Source organism: Cannabis sativa, chromosome 1 (genome assembly GCF_029168945.1).
Source record: "Cannabis sativa cultivar Pink pepper isolate KNU-18-1 chromosome 1, ASM2916894v1, whole genome shotgun sequence".
Taxonomy (NCBI): Eukaryota; Viridiplantae; Streptophyta; class Magnoliopsida; order Rosales; family Cannabaceae; genus Cannabis; species Cannabis sativa.
Genome location: NC_083601.1, coordinates 48,853,851 through 48,870,380, shown reverse-complemented (window position 1 = coordinate 48,870,380; position 16,530 = coordinate 48,853,851). Strand labels below are relative to the sequence as shown.

Here is a 16,530-nt window from a genome sequence, read left to right as displayed (position 1 = left end):
TTCAAAATCAGAATCAAAATCATCAATGATTGGGCGTTTACCCTTGGATTTGTTGGCCAAAGATTTCGCTTCATTTTTGATTTCTTTTTGAGAACCGGAGAAGGGATGAAGATGACCAAGTGATTGCCATGGTATAAATAAGATTGAAAAAATGAAACAGAGAGGGAAAAACAGTTGCTAAATCGTGGGCTAAGAGGAAGTTGAAAATTCGTGGATGAACCAAAAATAAGAGGGAAAAACGTGATAAATTATGGGTGGTTAATGGAGGTTACTTGAATTCAAAATGAACTTAGAGAACAGAAATGAAGAATAGAAAATGAAATGAAAACAAAATGAAAAAAGAGAGGGAAGAGAGTATGATTTGATTGATGATGCATGGGGAGAGAACACGTGTATGCATGGTATGATGAGTAAGTGGTAAATGTGTAATAAAAATAAGTTTGTAAGTAGAAATGTAGTAATAGGTGTGTGAGGGTAATTATGTAATAAAGTGTGTAAAAAGGATTTTTCATGTAAAATTTTTTTTATTATTTAACCTCTAAAAAAAAAAAAGGATAATCCTCCACCTATTGTTATTTTGAATAATAGAGAAAGAAACGACGACGTTCTGCTCATGGACGATTATTCTGTTTCCTCCACCATTGTCTTCTTATCCGCGAAACTCTCCTTACTACGGCAAAGGGTAAAAATGGAAAATCGTTTCGGATCGAAACCGAAGCCAGCGACGATCAAGCTGAAGCCGATCGAAGCCACTCCGGAGACCTTCCAAGAGTTCGGTCAGGTCGTCGAGGCCTCTGACGACGGAGATCTTTTCAGCTCTAAAGATGCTCAACTCGATCTCACCCATGGAATTCCAAGGTTTTGATCTCAATTCATAATTAGGGTTTTCATTCAAGCATTATCCAGTACCAAATCAATTGAATGTTAATTGATGATTGTTAATTTTAGGATTTCGTATCGAACAGGTTATACATTATGAAAATTGAGAAAAGACCACTGGAATTTGCGTCAATTACACACCATGCGAGAGTGACCCAGTGTCTAGGTTCGATTGGGGGTCATGAATGGTATCTTGGGGTGGCTAGGCCATCTCTGTTGGAAAATTCAAATGAATCGGAGAGTGATTTGGGCAAGAACGGTGTCAAGGCTTTGAGTGGCCATTTGTACGAGCCTCCTCGTGTTGAGGAGATTCGTGTTTTCAAAATCGCAGGTTCCAAGTTCATTAAGCTCAATCGTGGGACTTGGCATGCTGGGCCAATTTTCAAGGCTGAGTCTATGGATTTCTATAATCTGGAGCTGACTGATACCAATGTAAGAGATTGTTTTTATATGCTTTTATTTTTCTTCATTTTCTAGAGCTAGATTTAACTATGACCAAACTTTCATTAAACAAATTAGCAAAATTGAGGAATGAAAAGATGATTTTTTGTTCCTACTTGTATTCACTTTTGAAAACCCTTTTCTTTGCTGATATAGTAAAAGTGCCTTAGCTACTTGGAGCTAGGTTAGGTTAAGTGGTTAGAAGAGTATTTTTAACTAAGTGGTCTCGTTTTGAGTTCCTTCCAGTTGGAAATGGCTAATATATACTTTTTATAAAGTACATGTTTCTCTGAATTGCTCTCATTGATTTTTTTAATTTTTTTTTAATGAATTTTTATATATGGCTTTCATTACAAGGCTGGAACGAGATGAGACTGAAAGATGCATTGTTTTAGGCCCCATTATGTTTTAGAAAGCCCTTTACTTCACTTTGGAATTTGCAATTTGGTGAAATGGTATCTAAACTTTGAGCCCTTGTCGTTCAAATCAATCATCCTGTAATTGCTTTTTCCCCTGGTTGAATTGAAACTAATGATGTTCATGCATTCTTTTCCTTTTGCTTCTGGTGAAGTCGCTCAAAAAGCTTTCATATGATATGCATTCACTAACTTTTGGGTACTGAACCCCACCTAACTTGTCAAACCACTAAGGTAGTAGTAGCTCTATTTGGAATTTGGTTGTTATACTCTATTATTTGAGCTTACAAAAGTAGAAATCATTATTTTTCTCAAGGCAATGCTTATCCTGACATCTGGGGTGTCTGTTGACTTTGTTCACCATTAAAAAATCCATCCTTACTTTATAATGCATCAATAAATTAAAGGTCAAAGTTTGTTGGACTCCTTTTTGGGTTACTCATTAGTTGTAAATCACACTAGTTACTTGACTCAAATGTTTATAGTAGTTTTCTCTATTCTAGTTCAATTGTTAAGCAATTATTTATTGTTCCCACTTTCTGTTCTCAATCGAAATCAATTTTTTTGATAGCTTCTTATGATTCTGCAGTTGGTTGATCACACAACGCATCACTTCAAGGAAAATGGAGTGGTTTTCTTTATTGATGACTAGCTAGCTTATCATATAATGTAAATTGTCAAATCCTCTTTTCTTTTCTATATAAAAGTGGAATGTCTGCACCTTTACTCAGAAATATGACCTCTGTTAGTTATTAAAATGAATGCTGTGAATGGGTGATGCTTAGTGATTAAACACATAGAAATTTGTCAGAATTATTTGGACCCATGTAATAATCTTTATTGTTGAAAATCAGATCACTGGTCTCTCTCATCTCATATCACGTGAAAATCAGATCACTGACCTGGTTTCACCAATACTGTGAAACTTAAACAAATGAATAGGTTATAAAATAAAATAAAAGCTGAAAAGAGACTATACAATTTGCTTGAAGCTTTAAAATGCAATTTTTTTTTTTGTATTTGTTTTTGTTTTTATGGACCAAAGGAACTTCACCTTCCAGTCCATTGACCTAATGTTAAACTTCAAAATTCATATCTTCCACATATCCACATGCCTTTTTAGCAAAGTGTATAGGTACATATTATCATACACACCTATTACCTTTTAATTTTTTTTTTTTATTTATTTATCTTTCGCTGCAATTATATGTTATAGTACTATTATTATTATATGTGAGACATAGCACAAATGCCAATAACAAAGTGAAGTGATACCAACTAAACTAACCAAAAAAAGTAGAATGCAGCAAGTTTATTAAAGGAAATATCAGCTTTTTCTTGGCACTAATAATATCGGCTTTTGTCTCGGAAAATCGCATGCATACCTAAAGTAGAATCTGATGTGGAGAAACTTAAGTGAAGAAAAGGAAAAACGCAATTATCAATGCGCAAAGGGTTCGATTGGCATGTTTTTGTTTTACTCAGGTTGGATATTATAGATTTTTCTTATAATTTAATGGAGCTTTCAAATGATAATAAAGAATGTTTTTATTTATTTTTATTGATTGTAATAAAAATAAAATTGGAAATCAATAATTAATATTATTATCATTAACTTTTATATATAATATATATATACTAGGTTATAATCTAATTTATTGGAGCTTACAATTATAGGTTTATCGATCTAGATGGCCGCCTTAAAACACTATCAAAGATAGGGATAAAAGTTGTACATGTAAGTTTGGAAAAAATTATTTGAATTTGTCAAAATAATAATTATTTATTTTGTAATAAATAATTTATTTTTTAAAATTTATTAATTAAATAAATTGAAAAAAAGATAAAAAAATTTTGGATAAAAGACACCACCAATGTCTTATTAAGATATAGGTGGTGTCACTATCACTGTGTTCTTACATAGTAATAAGTGTCCCATTAATAGGGTTGCTCCACTGAATTTATTTTTGGGTTAATTAATTTAAAAGATATTTAAATTTGAATTTGAAAAGTAATTATATATATTTCTGATGGTTGAGATATTCTCTCAAGGTAGTTAAGAGATTCCCTTAATCGGTTATTAAAAAAAATATCTATAATAGAATTCGATTATATTATCTATTCAAATAATTAAATATGATTTAATAAATAATTTGAATTTAAACATTTAATTCAATAAAAAATTTATTGATTTTATTTTAAATATACCTTATAAACCAAAAATATATACGCATTACTTTTCGTAAGCCTAAAAAGAATTAATATAATTAATATTTTCTCTCTATTATCACTATAAAATAGTTCTTGCTCATGTGTTGAGAATTGACTAAGAATTTTGTATACACTTTTTTGTACTAATCCACACTAGTCCTTCCTTGTGTGTGGTGGAAGATCTGGAAGACTATAGTGTAGGTAAATCGAGATCAATTAAGGATACAACATACAAAAAGACTCAAGAATACGCTAATAGGCTTCGAGGGGAAAATCATATTTTTGTCTATTTACTTTCAGATATAATACATATACATATGGTGATCCTGAGGATATTGTACGATGATAATCAGAAACCTTTTATTCAGTTGCGTACCAAATTTAGTACCATAAAACCAACAGTAAACTCGTATGGGGTGAGTTTGGAAGTACGGTCTTAATTTTCTTGAAGCAAGGAGCAGGCAATAAATTAGTTTTTTAATTAGAGGGTATCGACTTTCAACATCAATTAGCCTCTTTCTAACATAGTAAACCAGATGTTGGATGTTGTTTTCCTCTTTGATTAGTACGATGCTTACTATAAATTTGGTCACTGCAAGGTATATCCCCAATTCCTCTTTGTCCAGAGATTTTGATAGATAGGAGGCTGTGCAAGCTACTATTTTAATGCTTGAAAAGCTTCTTCACGCTCCTCAGCCCATTCAAATTTTTATTTCCTTGTAGGATGTTAAAAAAGGGTACACAATTATCTGTTGATTTTGACACGAATCTACTTAGGGCGGCTATCCGACCAGTGAGGCTTTGAACTTTTTTAACCTTCGTGGGTGATTTCATATCCAAAAGGACTTGAATCTTTTCTGGGTTAGTTTCAATTCCTCGGGCATTAATAATAAAGCCTAATAATTTACCTGAACTAGCTTTAAAAGAATACTTGAGGGGATTGAGATTCATGTTGTATTTTTTGAGGATTTGGAAGCATTCATCCAAGTCCTCTATATTCCCCCCAGCCTTTCTAGATTTGACAAGCATGTCATCCACATAAATTTCCATATTATGCCTAGTCTAATCTTTGAACATCTTATCGACTAACAGTTGGTTGGTAGCCCTAACATTCTTTACTCTGAATAGCATAACTATGTAGCAATACAAGCCAATGTCAATCCAAAAACTTGTATGCTCTTGGTCAGATGAATGCATCTTTATCTGATTATACATCGAATAGGCATCCATAAATCTTAGGATCTCATGACTTATCATAGCATCTATGAGTTGATTGATCCTTGGAAGTGGGAAGCAATCCTTTGAACATGCCTTATTAAGATCGGTTCAATCAATGCATACGTGTCATTTTTTGTTTGGCTTGGGCACTAAGATAGGGTTGGGTACCCATGCAGGATAAAAAGCTTCTATGATGAACTTGTTTGTTCAGAGCTTTTATAATTCCTCCTTAAGTGTCTGTGTGCGTTCTTTGTCTAGTAGTCTCCATTTTTTCTGTACAGGACAAAAACTAGGATCAACGTTGAGGGCATTTTTGTTGTACGGGACAAAAATATGGATGTCTTCATGCGACTAGCAAAAAATGTCAAGGTTTTCTCTTAGAAATTTTATCAAAGTGGATTTTATTTTGAGCAACAAACCTCGTTCAATTTCGAGCTTCCTATTCGGCATAGTGGAATCGATCTCTATTTCTTCTAATTCCTCCACCAGCCCGATGTTCGTATAAGGATCTCCAAAGCAAGGATCCATGTCTTCATCCTCGCCTTGGGTGGATCCCTATTAATTCAAATTTTTCTCGACCTTTGACCCTTGGCCAGAAGGTTCTTTCTTTTTTGCCTTTGTCAAAGCAAGATTGTAGCATTGGTGGTGGGCAGTGTTTTGGTCTCCCTTTAGGCATCCGATCCCTTTCCTTGTTAAAAACTTGACGCACAAGTGGTAAATTGCTACTTTCAAGTCAAATATGGTCGTCCTATCATGATGTTAAAAGCAGAAGGTACATCAATTACTAGAAATTGGGCCATTATAGTGTTTGTCATTGGAATCTTTCCTATGTTGAAAGGGAGACGATGTATCTAAGAGGAGCTATACTTTTTTCGAAAAAAACATACACTAGCTGCGGGCAGGGAACAAAATCTTTAAGATGAAGCCCCATCTTTTTCATATGTTGTTGTAAAAAGAATATTTGAGGAAGCTTCATTATTAATCATTGACCAAGCCACTATCATGTTAGAAATTTACACTTCGACAACCAGGGATCATTGTGAAGGTAAATGATATGGTTAGCATCATCTTTACTAAATGAGATGATGGCTTCTTCTCTGCGCGGCTGCTTTGGTTTTCTCTCTTCCATAACCAATACTTCTTCATCTTTTTGTTCATATTGAAGTGTTTGAGCATACCTTTCTCTAGCCTTGTTCAAATCTCCAGCAATGTGTGGCCCCCAATGATCAATTGTAAATGCACATCCACCGATGGAGGCATTAGATGATTCTTATTGTTATCAAGTTGGGCAACTTGTTGGTTCTGGTCGGTCTTCGCATACTGACATATGTGCATATTATTCTTTCTAATGAGGAATTCAATCTCGTCCTTCAAATTGTTGCACTTGTTACTATCATGGCCAAAATCTTTGTGAAATTGGCAGTATTTGGTGGTATCCTTCTTGCTCATATCTTTCTTAATCGGAGGGGGTCTCTTGTAAGGCACAACCAATTGAGTTGCCATAAAAATGATTTCTCGCTCCCCGATGAGTATGGTGAAGACAGTGAACTTTGATGCCTTCTCTCGGGGGTGTTGTTGATCGATTTTATTATTAAACTTCCCTTTTTTCCCATTTTTGTGGTTGTTTCTATTGTTCGACCTTTTACCACCATGGTCGAAATTGTTTCCCAGCTAGATAGATGTATTAGTTGTAGTGGTTGAGAGTGCAGGACTTTGGTCGACCCTTTTTTGGCTAATTATGTCCACTCACCAAATTACTTCCTCAAGCTTTATAAATTTGTCTGCTCGGTCTTAAAACTCTCCCATCGAGCTGACAATGAGTCATTTGATATATTTCCACAATTCTCCTTTTGGCTTAATACCTCCTAGCACAGCTGCTAGTCTTCCCTCTTTGGTAACTCTTTTCACTTTTGTGGCCTCAGTCGTAAACTAACTTATGTAATCCTTCAAAGTTTCTCCAAGTCTTACTTCGACCAAGTCTTCTAAGTGAGCAGGGAGTTGTCTCAAAGAAGAGAATTAGGTGTAGAACTCTAAGGCAAAGGCATTCCATGAATTGAATTTCCCTGGTGCTAACTTGAAGTACCACTGTTGGACGGCCTCTGCCAAGGTAGCAGGAAATATTCTATGCCTTACATCACCTTTTACTATTTGTAGGTCCATCTTCAAAGTATTTGATATGAGATAACTGATCTGGTTGGCTTGGTGTACATCTTCCAAGTGGGTATTTTGAACTTGGTCGACAGATCGAGGGAATTGATTTGTTGTTAGAATGGTGAACCTCTTGTTCGATAAAGCTCTAGGTCGGTGAGTTTTAGGTCGGTCAGGCCTTGAATGAGTCTCTTAAGTTGGTCCAACTAGGCTTGCACCCCTAGATCAACTTGACTTGCCTATTGACGGGCATGTGTCACTGTTGACCCTTCAGAGCACCAAAGGTTAAAAAGTTATCTACATTTTGTGGAATATAGTTCTCCACATTAATCAGTTGATTTTTAGGCAGACGGTCAAACTTTTTGTCCCAATTTTCTCTCCTACGATTTAAATCATCTCAAAGATCAACTATGGCTCCATCCTTTGGAAGACAGATTTCCCAGAGCACTTCTATGTGGTTGGCTCATAGATCGAGCTGGCCTAGGAGGATTAGTATTGTTCGGAAGATTTTCTAAATTTTTGCCATTGGGTACGATGAGTATTGCGATGATAGTTTTTGCAATGTCCACTATCAACTTCAACATCGCTATTGTTTGCGTATGACTGTCCACTGTGAGACATTGTACGACCTTGGGGAGGTTGTTGGCCGACATAATGAGGTTGCCTATAGACTTGGACTTGTCCATCTTGGTTGTACACCGCCACATGTCCCCTAAATCCCGCACATGGCCGGGTAAGTGCATCGTCCATCCTCCCTTCAGGCTAGGGACAAAAATTATGGTGATCTTCTCTTCAAAGGTAGTGACTTGGTAGAGCTTGATCATCTATCAGGTTGCCACCAGTTTGATTCTGGGGCCATTGAATCAGAATGTTTGTCATGGCGGGTTTTTTGCACATAATTAGTTGGGCGCTCCTCTAGGTTGTACTCTTGTCGTCCAAAGGGGATGTAAGGCTCCTTCCCTCAATTTGGGTCTCTTCTAAACGGTGTGTTTTCTAGTAATTGCCCTCAGTCTGTTGGTGGAACTGTCTAATTAAGTTGGTAGCTTCCCTTGATCGATGGTTGATTTCTTCTTGCTGGCACACATGGATTCAACCTGTTTATCCATCCACTCTTAGAATTGACGCCTCTGTTGTTCTAACACATGGTTCACTATAGAGCATGTTTCTTTCTAACTATGGTGTGTGAGTTTAGACTTGTCCCACCACTTCTCTCAGGGTCTCCAGATCAACATTTTCCTCCAAATCAACTTGGGGTTCTCCCACAGAAGGTTGTCCGATGCCTGGTCCAGTTTCTCCAGCATAGGCCTAGCTGGTGTATCCAGTCTCTAGGACATCGAGCATAATTCCAGCGAGGGAGGTTGTAACCCCAATTGCTATGGGGTTGATATTGGCAGGTGATAACTCTATTTTCTAAATAGTAAGTTATCTTTGAAGTCTTGTAAAAATTGTTATTTTTAGTTGTGTTAATTTAATTAAATGTGTTTGTTGGTTGTTGAAAAAGAAGAATTAAATTGTTAGGAAAAAGGAAAGGAGTCAAGGACGAAGTGGGAACAAAAGCTAAAATTGGGCTAAATTGCTGAAGCAATGCTACAACGAATTCAACATTCTGGGCAGTGACGAGGAGAGAGTTGGAAGAACGAATTTTGGTTGTCCACATCAACATGAGTGTGTCAATTACTCAAAATTAAGCTAGCTGGCTGTTGTGGAGGAAGAAGACTAAACCTTGTGGGCCAAGGTGGAAAAGGACTGAGCTTCTATTTATAGGGTATTATTTTGTACCCTATTTACCCAACAACTAAAAGAAAGAAGACTAAGTACACCTTCTTCTTCAACATGATGTAGCTGCTATTTCTGAAAAAGAATTAATTGCAGAAGCAAAGTACAGAAGAGGAAGGAAAGAGAGAAGGACACAAGTTTTTGTGTTTGATTTTCTTTTACATTCCCTTATTATTTTTCTTTCTTCTTTTCTTTTCTTGTTTCTTTTATTTAGATATTAAAAACTTGTTGAATTGTAAACAAAGGGTAGCATCCATGGAGAGATACTTTTTAGTTTGGATTTCTTTTTTTGATTTGAATTTGAGCTAAACTTTTCGAGGCTTGAATTGCCATAACTCCTATATTAGGTATGATTAATTTTTAAGCTTATTTTAGCATCTTTGCTTTTGTTCATTCAAGTGAGCTTGTCATTTTATTTGATTGTTATTTCTTGGCCATGAGTAACAATTTGTTAAGCTAGATCTTGTTTCGGGAGGGCTAGATCTAGTAATTAAACTTGGATGGAGCAAGAGAAACCCTAGATTTAGGTTTTACTTTGTAAGTGGAAAAAAATATTTCCTTTACCTTGCATAACTTAAGAATTGATGTTTAAATAGTGTTCTGCTTACTGGTTTGATATAGGGATATATTGAGCTAAGTGGTAGACCTTAATTTGTGAGTTTTGGAAAATTCTCATAAGCCTAGAAGAATTTTTGTAATCTTTGTGCAAAAATGTTTGAGAAATGCTGAACTGATGCTGTAACAATTGGGAAAAAAACCTGACTAGGGGGATTAGTTATTCAAGCCAGTTTTTATCATATTACATTTTTTGCAAGCAATTTTCTAGCAACAGTAGCATTAATTTTAACAAGTTTAATTATAGTTATTTTAATTTTGAAGCATTGCTCAACCATTCTGATATTTTTTTTTTCTTTTGCTTTAAGTTGTAATTAGTTAGTTTTACATCATATTTTGTTTGAAATCCTTGTGGAGACGATCTTATTTATCCTCTATTACTTGTTTGACTGCGTATACTTACGTACATAATTTCCACAACAGCAGGGATTACAGGCGAAATTCCTCGAGGTTGCAGTCGCGCATTGGGGTTGTCCACTCCTATGCCAGTGGGAGTTTGGACATTAGGGTATGTCGCCATTGGATTGCGTGGCTCAGTGGATTGAGATCTCCTTGCAAGGACCATCGTCAAAGGATCAAAATTTTATCAAGGATAAGATTGTGTTCTTTTACTCTCAATGAAAGCACCAAAAATATTGACCTTATTTTTATCCAACGACACTGAGTCTTTTAAAGCGATTGAATTAAATGATTAATTAATGATAAAATAATAATAATAAAAAAACAATAGGAACACAAGAAATTTATATAGATTTGGCCCTGTGATAATGGTAATAGCCTATTCTCATTTTAATTGTATAACTTAAAAAATTATTAAGATCACAAGGTCCGACCAGGTGGGTTTCTTAATATTCTCGTAAAAGCTTACAAGTATTTCAGTAGCGTAATAGCTCTCAAAAAGTTAGAAAAAAGATCCCCTTCACAATGGAATGACTCCACTATATATAAGGAAAATACAAGATGTAATGTCTCGAAAAATATGAGAAGGGAAACTGAATAATAAATCCCATAATTCTCTCAATAAAATAAATCCCATAAAAATAGGGATTTTAACTCAGCTATAATCATGGAGATATTTAAGGAAAATATCTTCAGAGATCTTCTTTTACAGCATCCCTATGTACAGAGTATGTGACTCAGCTTGGCATGTTTAATTTGCTTAGAGAAGTGCAAGGCATGGAACTTGCTCGGCTTAGTGACATACTTAACACACGTTCTAAACTATTTTGGACGGTTCCTGAGTGAATATACCCATTCAGTTGTGAACATACTTGACGCATGTTACACTATTCAGTATCACGTCACATTGTCCAAAAATTAGGATAACACTACTCTCTTTTAACTTTAAGAATTTTGTAAAAGAATGATGTCAAAACTCTTGCTTTTGAGTTTTGATGACTTTTTTTTTGTAGTTTTTGTATTTAAGTATCGATGATTGTTGTTTATATGTAGGCATTTAGGTGGTATTTAGTTTGGAGGAATAAAAACATAAGAATAAAAATGAGAATGAGAACATAAATATGAATAAAATAGAATAGAATTTAAAATGCATAAAAAAAAATTAAGAAAAAAATCACTAATGAAATTACAATACTTTAAAATACAACCAAACAAATGAATAAAATAAAAATTGTTTCACTTCCATTCAATTCCATTTCATTACCTCCAACTAAACGCCACCAAGATTATCATTATTTTTCACTATTGTTCTGGCAATTTTTCCATCCAAAAGCATGTTTTATGTTTCTTTTGGCTCCAACTATGTTTGAATCCTAGTACTGTGTTTGATCGGGAGCCTTGGTAGCTGAGTTGCAGAATGAGCAACTGAACATGGTAGCTAGGTAAAAGAAGATGAAGGAAATCATTGAGGGTTGCTAAGTGTAGCAAATAGTGATTCGAATTGTGTGTTGATTTCATAGAATAATATATATTTATATACAAAGCTAGGAGACTAAATATCTACTAAATATCTACTAAATATCTAATTCTTTTACAGCTAATATACATCTAATATCTAACACTCCCCCTCAAGCTGGAGCATAGATGTTAATCATGCCCAGCTTGTTACAAAGATAATCAACCCGCACCCCATTCAAAGCCTTTGTAAAAATATCTCCTAGTTGTTCTCCGGTCTTCACATATCCTGTGGAGATCAGACCTTGTTGAATTTTCTCACGAACAAAATGACAATCAATCTCAATGTGCTTAGTTCGCTCGTGGAATACGGGATTTGAGGCAATATGAAGAGCAGCTTGATTATCACACCATAATTTTGCTGGAATAGAAGTCTTAAACCCGAATTCAATCAAAAGCTGATAAATCCATATTACCTCACACACAGACTGGGCCATAGCTCTATATTCTGATTCAGCACTGGATCTAGATACAACATTTTGTTTCTTACTCTTCCAAGAGACCAGATTGCCCCCAACAAATACACAATATCATGAAGTGGATCATCTATCTACCTTGGAGCACCTTGATACGCATCGAGAAAAACACTCAATCTGGGTATGTCCATGATCCTTGTAAACTATACCTCGTCCTGGTGCTCCTTTTAAGTAACATAAAATTTGTTCTAATGCTGCCCAATGATGAATTGTTGGAGAAGACATGAACTGACTGATAACACTAACCGGGAATGCAATATCTGGACGAGTCACAGTTAAATAATTCAACTTTCCAACTAACCTGCGATATTTCTCAGGATCTTCAAATGGTTTCCCATCACGTGTAAGATGCACAGCTGGATTCATTGGAGCATTGCAAGGTTTTGCTCTCAATTTTCCTGTCTCAGTTAGCAAATCAAGTACATACTTTCTTTGAGACAGAAAAATACCTTGTTTACTCCGAGTAACTTCAATCCCCAAGAAATACTTGAGCTCCCCTAAATCTTTCGTGTTAAACTGGGTGTGAATGAAAGATTTAAGGGATGAGATGCCTTCGGTATCATTTCCAGTAATAACGATGTCATCAACATACACCACTAACAAAATGATACCAACAGTTGATCTTTTATAAAACACAGAATGATCTGACTTACTTTTCAACAAACCAAACTTCTCAACAGCCTGACTAAATTTACCAAACCAAGCACGAGGGCTTTGTTTCAATCCATATAAAGATTTGCGAAGATGACAAACTCGCCCTAACTCCCCCTGAGCAACAAACCCAGGAGGTTGCTCCATATATACTTCTTCCTCAAGATCACCATGAAGAAAAGCATTTTTAATATCAAGCTGATGCAAAGGCCAATGATGAGTAGCTGCCATGGAAATGAACAGTGGAACAAATGTGAGTTTAGCAACAGGAGAAAAAGTATCACAATAGTCCACTCCATATGTTTGAGCATAACCCTTGACAACAAGACGTGCCTTTAAGTGAGCAACTGTGCCGTCTGGATTGAATTTAACCGTGAACACCCATTTACACCCGATGGCCTGTTTTCCGGAAGGTAAATCAACCAAGACCCAAGTACCATTCGCAAACCAAAGCATTCATCTCTTCTATCATTGCAGCAAGCCAACCAAGATGAGACATCGCTTCTCGAACAGTTTTAGGAATAGTGATAGAATCAAGAGAAGCAATAAAAGAACAAGAAGAAGAGGAGAGATGATTATAAGACACAAAAGAAGTAATAGAAAAAGTACATTGGCGTTTACCTTTACGTAGTGCAATGGGAAGATCATCTGAGATTTCCGGATTTGATGACGAAGATACAGGTGCAGGACATGAAACAGGAGGTGGAGGAGGGGGCGCCTGGTGTACACTATAGGAGGCCGAGGGAGTGGTGGAGGTGGTAGAGGTGGTGGAGGTGGTGGAGGTGTAGACATTGTGGGGGTGACGACCGAGGCAAGTGAAGGAACAAGAGACCCGCCAGAACATGTAGAAGGCGCATAGGATGTGACAGAATAAACCAACAAATCATCATCTTCCCCCTGACTAGTAGAAGTAGTGGAAGATGAAAAATAAAGTGTATTTTCTACAAAGGTAACATCAATAGAAACAAGATATTTGTTGAGATCAGGACAATAACACTTATACCCTTTCTGAAGACGAGAATAACCAAGAAAGACACACTTTAGTGCCTTAGGGTCTAATTTGGTGATAGATGGACGGACATCGCGAGCAAAACAAACGATACCAAATACTTGCGGAGCAACTGGAAATAATGACTTATTAGGAAAAAGAATTTTAAATGGAATTTCACCATTAAGAACAGAGGATGGCATGCGATTAATAAGAAAGCATGCCGTGGAAACTGCATCGGCCCATAAAGGTTTAGGAACTTTCATTTGAAACAAGAGAGCACGTGCAGTTTCAAGAAGATGTCTGTTTTTACGTTCTGCAACACCATTCTGAGGTGCCGTATCAACACAAGAAGTTTCATGAAGCATGCCATTAGAGGTCATATAAGATTGAAATTGAGCAGACGTGTACTCTTTGGCATTATCACTTCTCAAAGTACGAATAGATACATTAAATTGAGTTTGAATCTCAGCACAAAAAGCACAGAATATAGAAAACAACTCAGAACGATTTTTCATTAAATATAACCAAGTTACACGAGAATAATCATCCACAAAAGTAACAAAATACCTGAATCCAGGTTGAGACAAAATAGGAGAAGGACCCCAAACATCAGAATGAACTAACTCAAAAGGAACACTAGCACGTTTATTGACACGAGGACTCAAACTAACACGATGATGTTTGGCAAACTGACATGACTCACAATCTAACGAAGATAAACTACTATATTGGGGACACAGTTTCTTGAGCAAAGGAAGGGATGGATGACCTAAACGACAATGAGCCTCAAAAGCGGAAGCAACACTCGAACAAGCAATAGAGGGTGGCGGAAGTGGGTCAAGAACATACAAGCCCCCAGATTCATGTCATTTACCAATAATCTTCTTCGTCATAAGATCCTGAAACAAACAATGATCGGGAAAGAATGAGATGCAACAATTTAAATTACGAGTGAGTTGACTAACAGAAAGCAAATTAAAGGACAAATCAGGTAAATGTAAGACTGATGACAAAGATAGCATAGGTGTAGGAACAATAGTGCCAGATCCAAGAACAGAAGCTGTTGACCCATCAGCTAAGGTGACAACAGAAGTGGGACTGTGAGACTGAAAAGTGGAAAAGAGACGGGAATTACATTTTGTCATATGATACGTGGCACCGAATCAATGACCCAGTTTGAGGATTTGGAAAGAAGGCATGCATTAGAGTTACACGAATCGGCAATCGCGATGTGAGAAGAAGATGAAGACTTAAGTGTTTCCTGATACCTTGAGAACTTGGCAAATTCATCAGCAGAAATAAGGACCGATTTGTCAGATGCATCACTAGTGCTTGCAATATTGGCAGAGTGTTATTGTCGATTCTTAAACTGTAACTTCCTACACTCAAACTTGGTGTGGCCTGGTTTCTTACAATAATTGCACATGATGCTCCCAGAATTTGGTGTGCGGTTATCAGGTCCTTGTGAATTACCTCCTTTAAATCCACTTGGAGTAGAGTTTCTTTCCGGTGCAGAATTATTACGACTCACCAAGGCGCTATTAAGAGGAGTTGAAGAGGTAGTCTTTGTGCGAAGAACAGGAGTAAACACATCTTGTAAAGAGGAGACATCAGAACCAGAGAGAACTTGTGACTTTGCATAGTCAAATTCATATGAGAGTCCTGCAAGAAAACTCATAATAGCCATCTGTTCTCGTTGGCGCTGTTGAACTTTTACATCAGGACTAAAGGGTAATAGCACATTAAGTTCTTCATACGTTTTCTTGAAAGCCATAAAATAATTCATAAGAGACTTATCTTGTTTCTCCGCGCGATAAAAAGCTTTGCAAACATCATAATATGCGAGATATGTTGTCTTTGCCAGAATACAAAAACTCCAAGTAACACATTAGTTCTTTAACCAATTCACAATGATTAATCAAACTAATTACCTCATTATCGATAGAATTTTGAATTTGAAGGAACAAGCGAGCATCCTCACGGAGACATATTTTCCTTGAATCGTTTGTTTCTTCAGGAGGATCGTCAGTCAAGTGATCATCTTTGTCAATACTCCTCAAATACAGTCGAATCGTCTTACTCCATTTCAAATAATTCGAACCAATCAACTTATGGTCCGTGATTTTAGACATCACGGGAACAACATCAGAAACTAACAACTGATTTTGAATCTGATCTTATCTCTGCCATAATCTCAAAAACAAACACAAAGGACAGAGAAAAAGAATAAAAGAACACCAAAGAATGAACACCCAAACACGAAGAAGACAAACAAATATCGAATTACAACCTAGAACAGATGTGAGTGGGCTTAGAAGAACCCAGTAGAGAATCGGAAAAAGAACGCCGTCGAAGGCACCGTCACACACGCCGGCGCGTGGGAGAACGGGCAGAAGCTTTGGGCGGCGCGTGAGCCCCACACGCGAGGAATTCGATGACCGGACTTTGGGGTTCTGTAGATCGGCGGATGGGTAACACTCCTGAGTGGGCGGTGAGAATAGATTCGCACTCCAGAAAAGATTTTTGAAAAAAACCCTAAACTCTCTTCTTTTTTTTTGCTTTTTTTTTTTTAATGAAACCTAATTTCGAATTTCGGATCACAATGCTCCGATACCATGTAGCAAATAGTGATTCGAATTGTGTGTTGATTTCATAGAATAATACATATTTATATACAAAGCTAGGAGACTAAATATCTACTAAATATCTACTAAATATCTAATTATTTTACAGCTAATATACATCTAATATCTAACACTAAGAAATATGGGGAACGGAGAAATATAAGTTATTT

At 36.3% G+C, this 16,530-nt stretch overlaps 1 protein-coding gene across 1 annotated transcript; it reads left to right on the top strand.

Moving 5' to 3' along the window:
* The first annotated feature begins 530 nt into the window (after positions 1-530).
* LOC115708282 (uncharacterized) lies at positions 531-2,589 on the top strand. Its single transcript, XM_030636511.2, has 3 exons — positions 531-858; positions 966-1,311; positions 2,326-2,589. The coding sequence occupies exons 1-3, from the start codon at positions 614-616 to the stop codon at positions 2,386-2,388; spliced, it is 654 nt and encodes a 217-aa protein (XP_030492371.2). The 5' UTR covers positions 531-613; the 3' UTR covers positions 2,389-2,589.
* Positions 2,590-16,530: the final 13,941 nt, after the last annotated feature.

Bases quoted from the DNA above. Each gene is read 5' to 3' on its own strand.
- LOC115708282 (XM_030636511.2), top strand. From the start codon at position 614: ATGGACGATTATTCTGTTTCCTCCACCATTGTCTTCTTATCCGCGAAA. The intron at 859-965 runs GTTTTGATCTCA...CGTATCGAACAG, and splicing joins CTCACCCATGGAATTCCAAG to GTTATACATTATGAAAATTG. The intron at 1,312-2,325 runs GTAAGAGATTGT...ATGATTCTGCAG, and splicing joins TGGAGCTGACTGATACCAAT to TTGGTTGATCACACAACGCA.